This window comes from Galeopterus variegatus, unplaced genomic scaffold (genome assembly GCF_000696425.1).
Source record: "Galeopterus variegatus unplaced genomic scaffold, G_variegatus-3.0.2 Scaffold779, whole genome shotgun sequence".
NCBI lineage: Eukaryota > Metazoa > Chordata > Mammalia > Dermoptera > Cynocephalidae > Galeopterus > Galeopterus variegatus.
Genome location: NW_007726890.1, coordinates 137,597 through 153,552, shown reverse-complemented (window position 1 = coordinate 153,552; position 15,956 = coordinate 137,597). Strand labels below are relative to the sequence as shown.

Genomic DNA, 15,956 nt, shown 5'->3' with positions numbered 1-15,956 from the left:
GGGGGGGGGGGGGGGGGGGGGGGGGGGGGGGGGGGGGGGGGCGTAGAGGGCAGATAGTTATTTCTCTCTTCCTATAAATGTTCACTTTAACAAGAGAAGAAGTGTCCAAGAGGGGGAAATTTGAGGTCAGTGGGGCCTTTCCTCTGAGGGCACCTCTTCCTGGGCCCTACACTGTGCCCACTAAAGCTGCACCATCTCCTGGGAGGTGGGACGAAGATGTCGACCCCTGGCTCCCTTTCGGTTTCTGCCAGCATTAAGTGCATTAGGGAGGGCACACTAGAGTGAGAGCTGCCACCAGAGTGAGGATAAGGCCACTCTGCTCCCAGGCCTTGTTCTCAGTTGCACTCATCCTACTGCCCTTAGTGACCACGGTGTCAGGAAACTGCGAGCATTGTTCTCACCAAAGAAACAAGCATCTTAGCCTCAAAGTCCCAAGGGTACTGAATGCTGCCATTTAGTGAGCACCTACACATGTGCCAGCCATATATTTATATATATTATCTCATATGATCCACACAGTGTCCTCCTGGGGTAGGTACCATTATCACCCCAATTGACGGAGGAGGAAACTGAGGCTCAGAGAGGTTGAAGAAGTTGACTAGGAAGTTGCAGGGCAAGGAGTGTGCCCAACTTCAGAGCCCATACTCTTTTAACCCCCATACCACATTGCTTCTCCCAAGGCCTTGTCTGTCCAATAAGCTTTCAAAGGCCCTAGGCCCTTCAGAGGGCAATCTGACCTTTTGAGCCAGCCAGTCCTCTTCTAGGATCTGATCTACAGAAAGAGCCACATAAGTGCACAAAGATATATGGACGAAAACATTCACAACAATGCTGTCCGTAATAGTAAAAAATCGGAAACACCACAAATGGGGAATTAGATACATTATGGTTCGTTCATACAACACCGTGCAGCCATTAAACATGATGTTGTAGAACAATATTTAATGACATCAGGAAAATCTTTGCTTTTTTTTATTCTTTGATTTCAAATTTTAAAATTATACAAATAATGTACAAACATTTTTGTGTAAAAGAAATCCATGCTATGTCAGGGGAAAAGCAAGTACTAAAACATTATTTATACAGTGATTACATTTTTATTCAAGAAAAAGAAAACATGCACACTGAATAAAGACTGGAAAGATCTGCTCCAAATGGTTACCAGTGGTGATCTTATGAGAGGAGTTGGGTGGGACTGAGGGAGTGAGGGAAAGAAGTGTTCACTTTCATTTTTTTTTTTTTTTTTTTGTCCTTTTTGAGACCGGTCGCACCACGCTCAGCCAGTGAGCACTGTGAGCGCACCGGTCATCCCTATATAGGATCCGAACCCACGGCAGGAGCGCTGCTGTGCTCCCAGCGCTGCACTCTCCCGAGTGTGCCACGGGTTCAGCCCAAGAAGTGTTCACTTTCTACGCCCTAGTTCTATTTGAATTTCAGAAGTACCTATTACTTTTATATCTATGAAAAAAGAAACAATATTTCAATTTTTGAAAAAATAAAATTAAATTAACAAACAAATAAGACCCAAGCTTCTGGCCTCCAATATGGAGTAGCAATGAAGTCATTATCCTGCTGCCTTTTGGCACCAGCTTCTGGAAGGATGGGGGTGGGAGTGGATAATGCCCAAAGTGCTTAAAAAATCCAAAAAGCCCAGGGTGCCTGGGCCCCCATCAGATGGGATTCCTAAACCTTTTTAAACTTTTGGTTAATGTCTATCTACTAGCTCTAAGCTGGGGAAAGAAAAATATCAGAAAAATGATGTTTGAGATGCTTGAGAAAATGATGTTTTGAAATCCTCCCCTGCCCTGCAGAGGAGGCCAGGGGTGGTAGCATGTGTCAGAGCTCTGGGCTCCAGATTGGCCTGTAGGGTGATTAGTGGCTGAAGGCAGCTGTGCAAGGGCTCTAACAATCACAGGAGTCTGGGAGGGGCAGGCGAGGAGAGGCAGACCACAGGCCAGGGCCTCAGGGGCCATCAAGGCAGTGCTGAGCTCCCCAGCCAAAACTCCTCCTCTAGGCAGGGCTGTCAGAACCTCTTGTCCAGCCCCACGGACTTCTAGAAGATGCCAAGTGGGACCCTGAGCTCTGCAAACCAAGATCTGAGGTCCAAGAGGCTGACTCTTCACAGCTGGAGACCCTGTACCCCACCCAAGTCTGGGATGTCAGAGGCCTGGGGAGCTGTAGCCTCTAGCCCCCCTTGGAAGGGTGGGGACAGGCTGGTTCAAGGCCCCTCCAGGTCCTGGGAACAGCCAGTGGAAGCTCCTCTGGGGCAGGCAAAGCTTAGCACTTAGGAGCTTGGGCTGACCCAAGTTCAAGTCTTGGCTCTGTCATTCACTAGTTGGGTCACCTTAGACATATCACTTTACCTCCTTGAGCCTTGGTTTCTCCATCAATAAAGGGAAGATAATAGTACTAGTCCCATGGGACTGTTAGGAAGATTTAATGAACTGGTGTATATAAAGTATTTAGCACAATGTGCAGCACAAAATAAATGCTCAATGAATGATCATGGGTCTGATCGCCTCAATTTGCACCACCCTTCTACTCCCATTTCACTCCTTTCAGGCTCTTCTCACCTCTGACCTCTAGTCAGTTCAGTGACCAAGAGCAAAAGCTTTGGAGTTTAACCAAAAGTGTTTTCAAATTCTGGTTCCCCCACTTACTGGTTATACAACTTCAGGTAAGTTACATACACATACATTTCTTTTCTGAAAAATAGGGATAATGATCTAATAATACCTACCTCTTGGGGTCATTAGAGAAATAATGAGATAATTCATATAAAGCTCCTGGAACACAGTAACAATAAATGGCGGCTATTTAACCTGTTTGTAAACTCCAGTGCGCTGAGCTCAAGACGGCATAAAGGCCATGTCCATATGTGCTTGTCTGTAGACTACTTGGCATTAGGGCCTGCCATGGCCCAGAGACAAACTGACATCCAAGCCCCCAGGAGGTGCTGGGATTCAAGGGTAGAGGGTGCCCAGAGAAGCTGGCAAGGACCATCTGAGGGGCCTGGGGCAGCCTAGCTCTGTCCGGTTCGCAGTAAGACAATCAGCCCTGGGCATAAGAGTTATGGTAGACAACTCCCTTGCACTTCCATGGGATGCTAGAAGGAAGAGGATAAAGGCCAGATTCAAGCAGAGTTCAAGTCCAGCCAGCTCCCCACCAGTTCAGACTTAGAGCCACCTTCCTCCTCTCCTTCCCACCAGGGAAAGCAGCTGGAGGCACTGGACATCTCAGCTGAACTCTCTCCCCCTCTCACTCTCTGCCTCTGTTTCACAACCTTACTTTAGACTACCCCAGGCATGTTCTGACCAGCTCCCCCAAAGGCCTCTACAAATTCCCTCTCCTGCTTCCCAAGCCCAATGGCACCATGATGTGATACATGGCACTGAGGCCCCAGCCCCTGCTAGTCAGCTTCCAACTTCTCACTCACACAGCTCTGCGCCCAAGGCTTTTCACAGAAGTGGAGGCTGCAGCTGGGCCATGAGAGACCAAGGGCATTGAAACAAAAGCTAAGAGAGGTTTTTTTAAGGGGAAAAAAAAAAAACCCAAAAACAAACAAACAAAAAATCTACTAATCACCATGGTCTCAACAAGGCCCAACACCTTCCCCCCTCCAAAGTCAGGAAATTCAGGATGAAGTATGAGGTTTCCCAGCTGGGGAAAAGACGTGGCTCTCCCACCTCTCCTTCACAATAGAGGTTACCCTGGCTTCTCACACAACGTCAGCCACATTACATATTACTCAGCCAACAACACAATCAAGTGGGAAGGAACTGCCTCCCCTCTAGACCCAGCCAAGACTCCTCAAATCAGGAAGGACCTAAATCAATGGAATTCTATAGCACTTGATATGTAGGCTTCACCTTTTCCTATAACTTCACAGTGACCAATATAGCATTTGTATACCATTGCCTCTGGGACCTGCCAGGGATAGCATCAGAAAGAGCCCAGGGCAATGGCCCTCATAAAGGGACAGCCAACTTGACTGTGGGAACCTGGTAAGGCAACTTCCTGACTTTCTGTGCTTAGGAACCCCCACCATCAGTTCAACCTAAGTTCAGGGGTCTGGAAAGAGATTTAAGAGATTTAAGTTTAAAACAAAAATTCAACAACCACCCCCATCTCAGCCCAACTACATACAGTCAGCCCTCTATATGCCTAAAATGGAGAGATCAGTAATATCAATCCAAAACGATTCAAGGATTGCATTGCTGACCACATGCAAATACTGTAATTCTAAATCACTGGCAATGCAATTTCTCCTAAAGTTAACCCTAGCATGTGGTCAGTTTTCAACAAGTGTTTATTGAATGTTAAATAAATGAAAGGTTCATTTCATTCAAGTGACATCTAAAATTATTCAAACTCATATCTGCCTACACCTGCTTAACAGAGGGGCAGGGGGTTATGCCGGGAAGCTGTCTGGATTGGGAGTCAGTAACTGTCTGTGTGACCTTGGGTACATTACAGTACTTCATATGGAGAGAGAGAGACAGGAGAGAGAGAGAGAGAGAGAGAGAGAGAGAGAGAAACAGCAGCATAGACTACGTGAGCAGTATGTTCCTTTCAGCTGTGTTGCTCACCAGAGCATATATTTTATGACAAATAATCATTATGTCTCCTATCTGGGCGCAAAACTCCAACCCTTTTAATCCAGTTGGAAGAGCCAAATAGCTGAAAATGGGAAGTGGCTGGCAGAAAGGGCAGTAGGAAAGAGTGCTTGAAAGGGAAGGGGCATGGAATGTGTGGGAGGTCATTTTAGTCCATATTCCAGCATCATAAAACCACTTCTAAATCAAAGGCCCCTGCATTTCCCGGACCAGGTGTAGTGTGTGAGTTCCAACTTGTAATTTATTAATCGATTAGAAAACCCCTTAATACGGAAGAAAAATAGAAAAAGGATTTGGACAGATAACTCAGAAGAAATACAAATGGCAATAAACATAAAGCAGAGGGGAGGTAAAGAAAATGTTTAACCTCACTATTAACCAAAGAAATAGAAATGAAATGACATGAAGATACAGTCTACATCGACCAAATTACCAAATGCTTAAATGAGATGTGCTGAAGCAGACTCTCTGATGCACTGCTGGCAGGACAAACAGAGACAGCCTTTCTGCAAAACAATTTGGCCGTATTTATCAAGAGCCTTTAAAAGAACATTCCATTTGACTGAGTAATCCCACTTTTAGGAATTTATCCTAAGGAAATAATCACAGATATGCCCATATAAAAGTATAAGGAAGCTCATGAAAGCATTATTTATGATAATACAAAATGGGAAACTCCTAAATGTCTGACATTAGGGGGAGGGTTATGTACATGTTATGGAGTCATTAAGAAGTATTTTCAAATAATTTCTAATGATACGAAAAATACTAAGTTAAAAAAGCAGGTTTATATTTATAGTTGAATTCCAGTTATGTTTAAAAATTTACATGCACAGAAAAAAGACTAGAAAGAAATACACCAAAAACATTAACAGTAATTATTATATCTTGGTGATGAGTTTACCAGGGATTTTTAAAAATCTTATTTTCCTGTACTTTCCTAGTTTTCAACAATTGGCTTGTATTACTCTCAAAATTTAAAAAGAGCACACTAAAGGTATGAGGGGAAGGGGTTGTTTGTTTATTTTCTTTTTAAGCTATCCAAATTATTTAAAGATAGAAAGGGATCTTTGAGATAATATAGTCCAGTGGTTCTCAACAATCCCTTAGTGTATACAATATTTTGTAAGGCACTCTTTGCCACCCTGAAATGAACTTCATAGTTAATATAACCTGCTCAAACACATAATTTCTTTCAATTAGAGCAATATAATATAATAGCTACACTATAAAGGAGAAATAAAAGTAAAGAAATTTCTAATAAGATAATATGTATTTCAATATACAAACACCTGGGCAAGACTATACTAAAACATATAAAAAAGTAGTGAGATGCTTCCACCTATATGTAGAATCACTGTGAATGCATTCACTGCAAATGAAGACTCTACAGGTATGTCACACTGGCAACTTAAATACCCATAAATGGCATTGCCATCAGTGACACAATTTTCAAAAGTTGTGAACAGCTCCTAGTAAAGTTCTGAACAAAATAAAATGCCATCTTCCCCCAATTTACACAGTTGTTGCATTTCTGGAAATTCAGCGTATATATTAAAACTGTGAGTAGGGCTTGCATCCTTTAAAACTAATGATATTCAGAGTTTTAGCCTTTGACAGTATTTCTAAAACCTGTCATGTAAGAACAGCAAGAGATCCCCAAAATGTATTCTCAAAACTGGCACAAGTGCTTTTTGAATTATTGGGAAAATGGCTCTTCTTTAATAGCACCAAGGTATGAGAAAAAATTATCATTTATTTTAAAACCATTTGCTATGATCCCTTTTTGATTTTCCCTAGCCTGGCCCCTGCCTCAGAAGCACAAAATGAACTGAGCTGGAAGAAAATGATGAACAGGGCCAAGCTACAGGGAAAGGAAAGGAGGCTAGGTTGCTAGGTTACCACTTGAGCCAATCCAAGTGGTCCCAGAGGGGTACCAGATACAGGACAGGTCCCTCTCTGCCCTACTAAGTTGAGGGCCCTCTCAAAGGAAGGAGGTCAAAAGGTGGAGGAGGAGAGCCAATCACTCACATTAGGCACAAGTAAAGAAATGAGGCAGAAGCACAAAACAACAGACATCCCTGTATTTCTAAAACCATTCAAGTCTCCTTCATTAATTGGCTTCCCCTTAAAAGAAAGATTTCTTTATTAAGAAATACCAGAGAGTGAAAAACCCCCAACACATACACATTTGTAGGCTCACACAAAAGTGCAGAGATTTACATATTAAATTGCATTTAAGTTAGAAAATAGATTTAAAAACAAAATACATTTTCCCCCCCACAAAGTAAAGAGATTTGGTCAGTTGGAAAGGGGCCTTAGGGGTAAAGGCAGGATGGTATAGACAGGAAGAATGGACTTTAGCTGCTATAGAATTAGAACCCACTTCTAACCCAACCCCACTCCTGGGGGGAAAAGCAAAGACGGAGATGATCTCAGCTAGGGCCATTGAGGCTTCAGAGCCAACTGGACATAAAGAAATGGCCCAACATAGCCCAATTCCACCTGCCCCCAGGAGTTTTGGATCAGCGCCAACCATCCTGGCCTGGGAAGGTGGGGTGCATAGGAAGCTTGAGGAATGGGGAGGAAGGGGAGAGTTGGAGACAGTGTCAGCCAAACAATTTAAGGCCTTTCTCCTCCCCACCCCACTCTGGGAAAGATCAATTCTTCAGTCTCTCCTCTAATCAGAACTCAGGCTAGGGACAGTCCCAGCTGGTGCATGGTATGAACGGGACAGATCTTCAGGCCACAGTCTTAAATACTAGATATATAAAACTAACTAAATAAAGAAGATTTATAAAGGACAAGAAAGAGGGCAGGGAGTATGAAAAAGCAGAAACTTTTTAAAAAGTCATTTCACACTAGAGATAAGAGATTTCCATTTTGACCCTTCACATCAGAAAAAGAAAGCTTCTCTGACTGACCTACAAGTCTGCAGGAGAGTGGCTGAGGTAAGTTGAGGGAGGAGAGAAATCCATCCTAGCCCAGGAGAGGAGATGGGCTGAGTCCTGACTAAAGGGGTTCATATGAGTGGCAGGTTAACTGTAAAAATCTATTAACTTCCAAACTCTCCAGGCTTGGCCTTGTTTTGAAATAAATAAAATCTGAGAGGAAAAAACTAAGAGAGTCAGAAAAAGAATGGGAAAGTAGAAGCAGATAGGAGAGGAATGTGAGCCAGTCTCTCTCCCAATCTCTCTCTCCCTCAGGAATACTAAACTCAAATCCTGCTTCAAGGAAAATAGGAAGACATAGAGAAAAAATGGGGAGTGGCCAGATTTCATTAATTCCAATTAACTGGAAAGAGTGAGATAGGAATTGGAAAGGGGTCTTGATTACGGACCATTTAAAAAGAAATATATACCATCACTTGTAAAAGATCATTAACAAAATATTTCCAAGGGGAGGCTCTGATGAGTCTCCTTTAATAACCAAGACTCATTTGCAATTAGCAGTAGCCATCTGCTTTAAAAAAATAGCCTAATAAGGACCTTGTTCTCTTAAATAAATATAATCCCCCTACCCTCCCGATCTTGTTCACATTACATACTGCCTTGAAAGGCCTTTCTTCATAATCTAGAATAAGATAAACTTCAGCCCAGAATGTAGAATAAGTCAATGGAGAGTTTGGGAGCTATCTCTTCTACCCAAGGGCACCCTGGAAAATGGAAGTATGGGTAGTAACAAGCAACCCTTTCCAACCCCCACCCCCACCCTATACACAAACACATTCACATCCCCAAGGTGGTTCTTGGAATGGAAGGGGGAAGGAGGAGGCAGGCAGTTTGCATTAGACACAGTTTAATTGCCTTCAAATAGATTAAAAGTTCTGGTTTGCACTTTCCCCCTCCCCATAAGTCATCCAGACAGAACCCTGGCTTAGAAAGAGAAAAACACAGGTGCTCTAGGAAATATAGCCACATATAATACATAAATCTTCTTCCCTGAAATAGAGCAGGTCCTGAGCAGAGCTGACTGGGGGCCACAGCCCACCCCCAGGGTGAAGTGGCTCTGGGACTCTGTCAGTGGAAGTGCTGGAAGAGCAGGGCTTGCAGGAAGCCCCCGGTGTGGTTACCATAGCCCGAGATGGGCGGAGACCTTGGAGTGGGTTATCCGGGAGGGCAGCAGTGCTGGGCTTTCCCTCACTCAGCTGAGGCTTAATGGAAGTACTGGTTAGCATTTTCTTTCTTTTTTTTTTGTTTTGTTTTGTTTTGTTTTGTTTTAAGGGGACACAGAGGAAGAGGAGAGGAGAGCCTCTTTGTGCCTTGGTTTCCATATTTGTGCATTCAGGGCCTCAGCAGGCCTCACACAGGGAATCTGAGGGGCTAGTGTTTAAGTGAGCACTTGGGCTTCCTCTGAGGAAAAAGAACCACCAAAGTGCAGACTTTTATTACTGCCATTCCTGCTCCTAATGGGAGCAAGAGTCAAAAAAAATTAAAAGAGCTAATGAGAAAGGAGTAGAGATGAGACAGAGAGTGTGAGGGGCTATACCGTTGGCATCTCATAAGTGCTTATTGAGAATGGCACAAGAATTAAAGTTTCTGGGTAGTCTACAAGAAATGTAAGTTGTTATCTCTACCACAACTACTTACGTATATATAATGGGAAAAGAGTGGGGCTTGGGTGTTAGAGAGTGGTTGGGGGACAAAGGAGAAGCTACATGAATAAATACAACAAGTGTGAAAGGTACCTGCCCCATTCCTAAAAGGATTAGCTGGCAATGCTGGCACTTTGTAGCCAGGAGAATCCTCCAATCTCACTCTCCATCCTCATCAATTCTGAAGGCCCCAAGAACCCAGTTAGGATTCCCTGGCTAGAGGTTCCTGTTACTGCCTCTGGACTTGGGACATGCAGCAGCTTGAGACAATTTGAGCCAGTCCCAAGAATCTTTAGCCCCAGAATGAAAGCAATGACCCCAAGCAGAGAGCTGGGACCTGGAGGGAAGAGAGAGAGGAGTCCAGGGGAGTGGCTGAGGCCATGGAAAACCAGTGCCATGCCCAAGAGACTCATTTATCCAGTTACCAGAGGTGACTGACATCTTCACCAGAAATAAATTTTTAAAAAAAATGTTTTATAAAAGCTTGCAGCAAGAAAATGCCAGTGTGCGATTGAGTAACTAAAGACCGAAGAAAGACAGTAAGATGGACAGCTTACTTGCTCTCTGTCTCAGGTTTTATCTTCTCCCATGAAATTTCTCATAGCATTAATTAAACACAAACAAAAGTCTTTTCTATAGATAGGCTATTTCTCAGCTTCAGTCACCTCCTGTGGTGGCCCTGGGGGCTCTGGAGGTGGCATCTCTTCGGGAGTGTTAGAGTCCTCTGGCATCTCATTTGAGTTCAGATGTTCTGTTGGGGCCTGAGAAGGAAAAGATATCAGACTCAACACAAAGCTCTCCCTTAAAATCCAAATGCAGATAGACACTGAACTCGTCTTCTGAACCCCTTAGCCACAATGATGCTACAGATATGCAGCCACCAACATCAAAGTCAGAACCAAGACCAGGCTATCGTTTTCTCAGCAGAGTGCACTGAAGTTTATTTGAGTTCTACCCTTAAGTGTCTATTGTGGACAAATTTTCCATTATTACTCACGATAATAATAATAGGAACTACAAATAATCACACAGCACCCCCCCCCCCACACACACACACACCACTCCTTCACAACAGAATGTTTTACTTGTCTAACAAGGCCTGACCCAATGATTCTCCAATCTGGTTTCTGCCCTAACACTTGGCTAACTAGAATAGTGATTCTAAACCAAAGAAGGTGGGATGTCAAAATCTTCAGATGATCATATATGGTTTGAAAATGCTCCCTAAGTGATTTTAAAATATCATCCTTCCCCACATTCAACTGAGAATCACTAACCTAGATTGTTACGATTTAAAACCAGACTCATAAGAAAAATGATATTCAAAATGATGACAGTAATATATAAACATGGATTTGCTGTACTTCAAAAAGAAAATTCAACATTTAGGAAGGCAAAGTAGAGAACAATTATCTACCTTACAAAAAGCATTCACTTAATAGTAGGATTCTATTTGAAAACAAAGTTCAAGTCTACTAAAAATATATTAGAACTAATAAACAAGTTTGGCAAGGTTTCAGAATACAAGATCAATATCCGAAAATCAATTGTATTTTTATACACTTCCAATCAACAATCTGAAAATGAAGTTAGGAAAACAATTTCATTTACAATAACATCAAAAATAACACTTATGAATAAATGTAACAAGAGTATAAAACTTAAACTCAGAAAACTACAAAATATTGTTAAAAGAAATTAAAGAAGACCTAAAGAAATGAAAAGACAGCCCATGTTAATAGCTCGGAAGACTTAATCTTCTTAGAATAGCAGTGTTCCCCAAACTGATCTATAGGTTCAATGCAATCCCCATCAAAATTCCCACTGGCCTCTTTGCAGAAATTGACAAGCTGATCCTAAGATTATATGGGAATTTAAGAAACCTAGAATAGCCAAAACAATTGTGAAAAAGAAGAATAAAGTTGGAGAACTCACATTTCCTAATTTCAAAACTTACTACAATGCTAAAGTGCTAAAGTAACCAAGACAGTGTGGTACTGGCATAAGAACAGACATATTGATCAATAATATAGAACTGAGAGTGCAGAAACAAACCCTCACATTTATAGGCAATTGATTTTTTGACAAGGGTGACAAGACAATTCTATGAAAAAAGAATAGTCTTTTCAACAAATGGTACAGAGAAAACTGGATGTCCACATACAAAAGATGTGGACCCCCTACTTCATACCATACATGAAAATTAACTCAAAATGGATCAAAGACTTAAATGGATCAAAGAGATAAAACTATAAAACTCTTACAAGAAAACAGAGGTATAAATCTTCATGGCCTTGGATTAGGAAACAGTTTCTCAGATATGACACCAAAAGCACAAGCAACAAAAGAACAAAATAGATAAATTGGACTATATCAAAATGTAAAACTTTTGTGCTTCAGAAGACACCATCAAGGGCCGGCCTGTGGCTCATTCAGGAGAGTGCGGAGCTGATAACACCAAAGCCATGGGTTCGGATCCTATATATAGGGATGGCTGGTTCGCTCACTGGCTAAGCATGGTGCTGACAACACCAAGCCAAGGGTTAAGACACCATCAAGAAAGTGAAAAGACAACCCTCAGAATGGGAGGAAATATTTGCAAATCACGTATCTGGTAACGGACTTGCATACAGATTATATAAAGAACTCTTACAACTCAACAATAAAAAAGACAAATAACCCAATTAAAAAAGAAACAAAGGATCTGAATAGACAATTCTCCAAGGAAAATAGACAAATAGCCAATAAGTACATTAAAATACACTCAACATCATTAGTCATCAGGGAAATGCAAATCAAAATCACAATGAAATACCACTTCACACTCACTAAATTGGCTAGAATCAAAATGTCAGATAAGAGCTGCTAAGGATGTAGAGAAACCGGAACCCTCACACACTGCTGGTGGGAATGTGAAACGGTGTAGTTACTTCAGAAAACAGTCCAGCAGTTCCTCAAACTATGACCCAGCAATTTCACTCCCAGGTGAAATGAAAATATACATCCATACAAAAACTTGTACATGAATGTTCACAGCAGCATCACTCATAATAACCAAAAGGTGGTAACAACCCAAATGTCCATAAACTGACCAATGGATAAATAAAATATGGTTTATCCACATAATGGAATATTATTCAGCCATATAAAGAAACAAAGCACTGCTACATGCTACAACATGAATGAAATTTGAAAATATGCTATGTGAAAGAAGCTAGTCAAAAAATACAACACATTGCATGATTCCATTTATATGAAATATACAGAATAGGCAAATCTATAGCAAAGGAAAGTAGATTAGTGGTTGTCTGGGGATGGGCCTAGGGAAGGCGATGGAAAGGGAGGGTGACTGCTAATGGATACAGGGTTTCTTGGGGGGGGAAAGATATGAAAATATTTTAAAATTGATTTTTGCAATGATTGTACAACTCTGTTAATATACTACAAACCAGTGAATTGGACATTTTATTTATTTTGTTCTTGTTTTTTGGGTTTTTGTTTTTTGGTGGTTGACCAGTACAGGGATTGAGCCCTGGACCTTGGTGTTATCAGCACCACACTGTAACCAACTGAGCTAACTGGCCTGAATCAGACATTTTAAAAAGGGATTGTATAGTATGTGAATCATATCTCAATAAAGCTCTTATTTTTTAAAAAAGAAAGTTCAAATAATAACTTTTTAGAAACATAAGAGCTGGCCAGTTAGCTCAGTTGGTTAGAGTGTGGTATTGATAATACCAAGGTCCAGAGTTCAATTCCTATCACCAGCCAACTGCTTTATAAAGTACATCTTGAGCAGGACAGCTGGAAGAGTTTCCACAACATCTGCACAGTCCAGTGAGGAAGCCCTCTTCTACCAAGGTAACCACATCACCAACTCCAACATGATATCCTATAGCATTTTATGCTTCCCTCATCAAGGTACTTTTCACAAAGTTGAGCAATGACCTGTTTTCTTGTCTCTCATCCCCACTAGAAAATGAGCTCTTGAAAGCAGGGACATCATTTGCCTTGTTCACCAGTATATCCCCAGCACATAGCTCAGTGGCTGCCACAGAGGAGCTGCTTAATTTATGCTGAAGAAATGAATAAATCTTAATCTACCTCAAGGGCACAAAGACCTGAAGGCAATGTCGAGACAGAAACAGAGACAGGGGAGCTAGAGTGATTAGGATACAAAATCACCTAATTATATTTCTAAGCTGTAAATTTAGCCAACACCCTATCACCAACTCAGCCTTAAGAGTCAGGAACACTTACTGGGCTCTGTGGCAAAAGGCTGCTACCGGTCTCTTGAGTACTGGGAGGTCGACTTCCACTTTCCTCCAATGGCAAAATACCCCTTCGATCCAGCACACTGAAAGGACAGAAGAGTTAATAAAGGACTTGGCATTCACCTCCGCACCCACCCAGCTCACTGATCCTTGCTATGTATACTGGAAAACATAAACTTGTCCTTTAGCAATCTAGACTCATCCCAGCACACGCCTCCTATCTTCTATTCACTTTTTCTTCCACAAACCAGGGAACGCCACATTAACCAGGGAACAACCAAATAAAATAAGAATGAAAGATCATCCCTTCCAAACAACCAGCTCATGGTCTATGGTCTGTGTAGATATGGTACCAAGTGACAACCTGTGGGAAGACCTATTTGACACCAAGAGGTCAAAGAATGCATCAGACCAGGTAACAGGATTGGGTTGAGTTGCTCATCGCAAGAGCCCCAGGACCTTTTAGTCCCCTGAGTACCTGGGGGGCAAGGGGCCACACAGCACTTCACAGCAGTTCTTCACAATGTTGCCATGGCTGTAGGGATTCTGGACACGATTCTTCCCTGTCCATGATCCTTTGATCTGCATGGTAAAAGCCAAGGCTTACATTAAAAATTATGTTGAAGAAATACATGTAGCACGGGATGATGCAAAAGTTCCGGAGATTAATGGTGGCAATGGTTGTACAACAATGCAAATGTATTGAATGCCTCTGAATTGTACATTTAAAAAATGGTTAAGATGGCAAGTCTTATATTGTGTATACTTTATCACAATAAAAAAAGAAATACATACATAACCATGAAAAAACATTCACAATAGAGTGAAAAAAGTGGATAACTGAACAATACATATTATTTTTATTTAAAAATACATAATGTATACACATAAACATGGGAACAAGTCTAGACAAGTCTAGAAGACTATAAATCACTCCATTAACAAAGGTGATGTCTAAGAGGTAGTTACAGGGACTTTTCTTCTTTTTTGTTCATCTGTATTTTCTGATTTTCTACAAAGAACATGGACTGATTGGTAACTTATTAAAAGTAATGATTTATTCAGTGCAACTGTCCCTCTCCATTCCAAATCTAGAGGCACCAAACAGTTTTTAACAGTTTTCCTAATGCCCTACAGGCATTCAGCTCCAAACAAAGCTGTCTACTTTCTCTTCCACACATGCAATTTAACAATCTCCCACCCCAGGTTTCTGCATGCCTCAACCTCTTGGGCCCTGGAGACTAAGGTCTCTAGCAGGTAACAAGAGACCAGTCTTTTGGGAGAGGAAGAATACGTGGTGAGGAGAAGAGATAGTTCACTCACATCTTCATTGGTTGTCTGGTTGAGAGCCACAAGGAAAGTGTGAAATCCAGTCAGTCCCACGACGGACCACAGCGTGAAGAAGCAAATGAGGACTTCTAGAACAGTGAGGTGAGGTTAAGGAATGTTGAAGAAGCCACACCAGGGGACTCAATGCCTAACCTGTGTTAATGGCACCAATCACACTGTCTTTACCTCTTGGAATATATATGAGAAAAAACCAAGTGTCCATACATAACAACAGATGAATTCTAAACCTTTATGAAAGGTAAAGGATTTCTGTTCATCCACTTCGAGTAGATCTCTGGCATCTCTAGTGTATTTAAGTGCTTGCCTATTTATTCACCACTGGCTCTTTGAAGAGGATGTTTAGGAGGGGCCCAAAGCTAAACAATGTTGGCTATCACTGCCAATGGGAATCCCACCAAAAAATAAACTTTATAAATAAAAAAATAGTGGAAAAAAAGGGATGTGTTTTATAGAAATCTCACCTGAATCCCCTTTTCAGAAATGCAGCCACTGTACAAAATAAGTCTTAGCGGTAACAGGAAGGCAGGACTTCCAGTAAGTAACATAAAAGGTATACTGAGGCAAAGTATAGCCCACCAAAGGAGAGAAGACTGAGCCTAGGATCAGAAGGACTTGGGAGGGAGGCAACCGAGAAGGGGGTGAGGGGAAGTCCTTCCTCCAAGCCTGGGCCATCTTCCATTCTGATTGCTTGCACTAAGACTACATTTTTTTATTTTAGACTTGGCACTCTTTGACGTTTGAAAAACTAGATGGTGGGAGAACTGCTGGGAGAAAGCATGCTGGAAAGTAGTTTAAGAAAGCTTCACAGGGACATACTGCCAGGGGAGGATATGTTCCAGGAGTTTCTTTCAATGTCTCCAGGAAGCCAATTTTCAAGGATTCTGTGAAATTGGGAGGAGGAATAGAGAGAAAAATTAGTGACTACAGTCAAAACTACACACTATTCTAGTGCCTACTCACTCCTCTCCCTCTCTATCCCATGCTACATACTAGCAAGAGATAAGCTCTCAGGGGCTGGCTGCTTAGCTCATTTGGTTAGAGCGCCACCTTGTAATTCTAAGGTCAAGGGTTCAGATCCCTATGCCAGCCAGCCCCCAAAAAAAAAAAAAAAAAAAGAGGGAG

General features: G+C 41.8%; 1 protein-coding gene across 2 annotated transcripts in view; it reads right to left on the bottom strand.

Moving 5' to 3' along the window:
• Positions 1–6,678: 6,678 nt before the first annotated feature.
• ZDHHC9 (zinc finger, DHHC-type containing 9) overlaps positions 6,679–15,956 on the bottom strand; it is a 32,933-nt gene continuing 23,655 nt past the window's right edge. For both annotated transcript variants that reach the window (XM_008572388.1, XM_008572389.1), the window contains 5 exons: positions 15,667–15,715; positions 14,808–14,910; positions 13,963–14,066; positions 13,471–13,567; positions 6,679–9,971 (listed from right to left, as the gene is read on the bottom strand). In XM_008572388.1, coding sequence (XP_008570610.1) covers positions 9,855–9,971; positions 13,471–13,567; positions 13,963–14,066; positions 14,808–14,910; positions 15,667–15,715 — 470 coding nt within the window. In that variant the 3' untranslated portion in view covers positions 6,679–9,854. The remainder of the gene's footprint in view (positions 9,972–13,470; positions 13,568–13,962; positions 14,067–14,807; positions 14,911–15,666; positions 15,716–15,956) is intronic.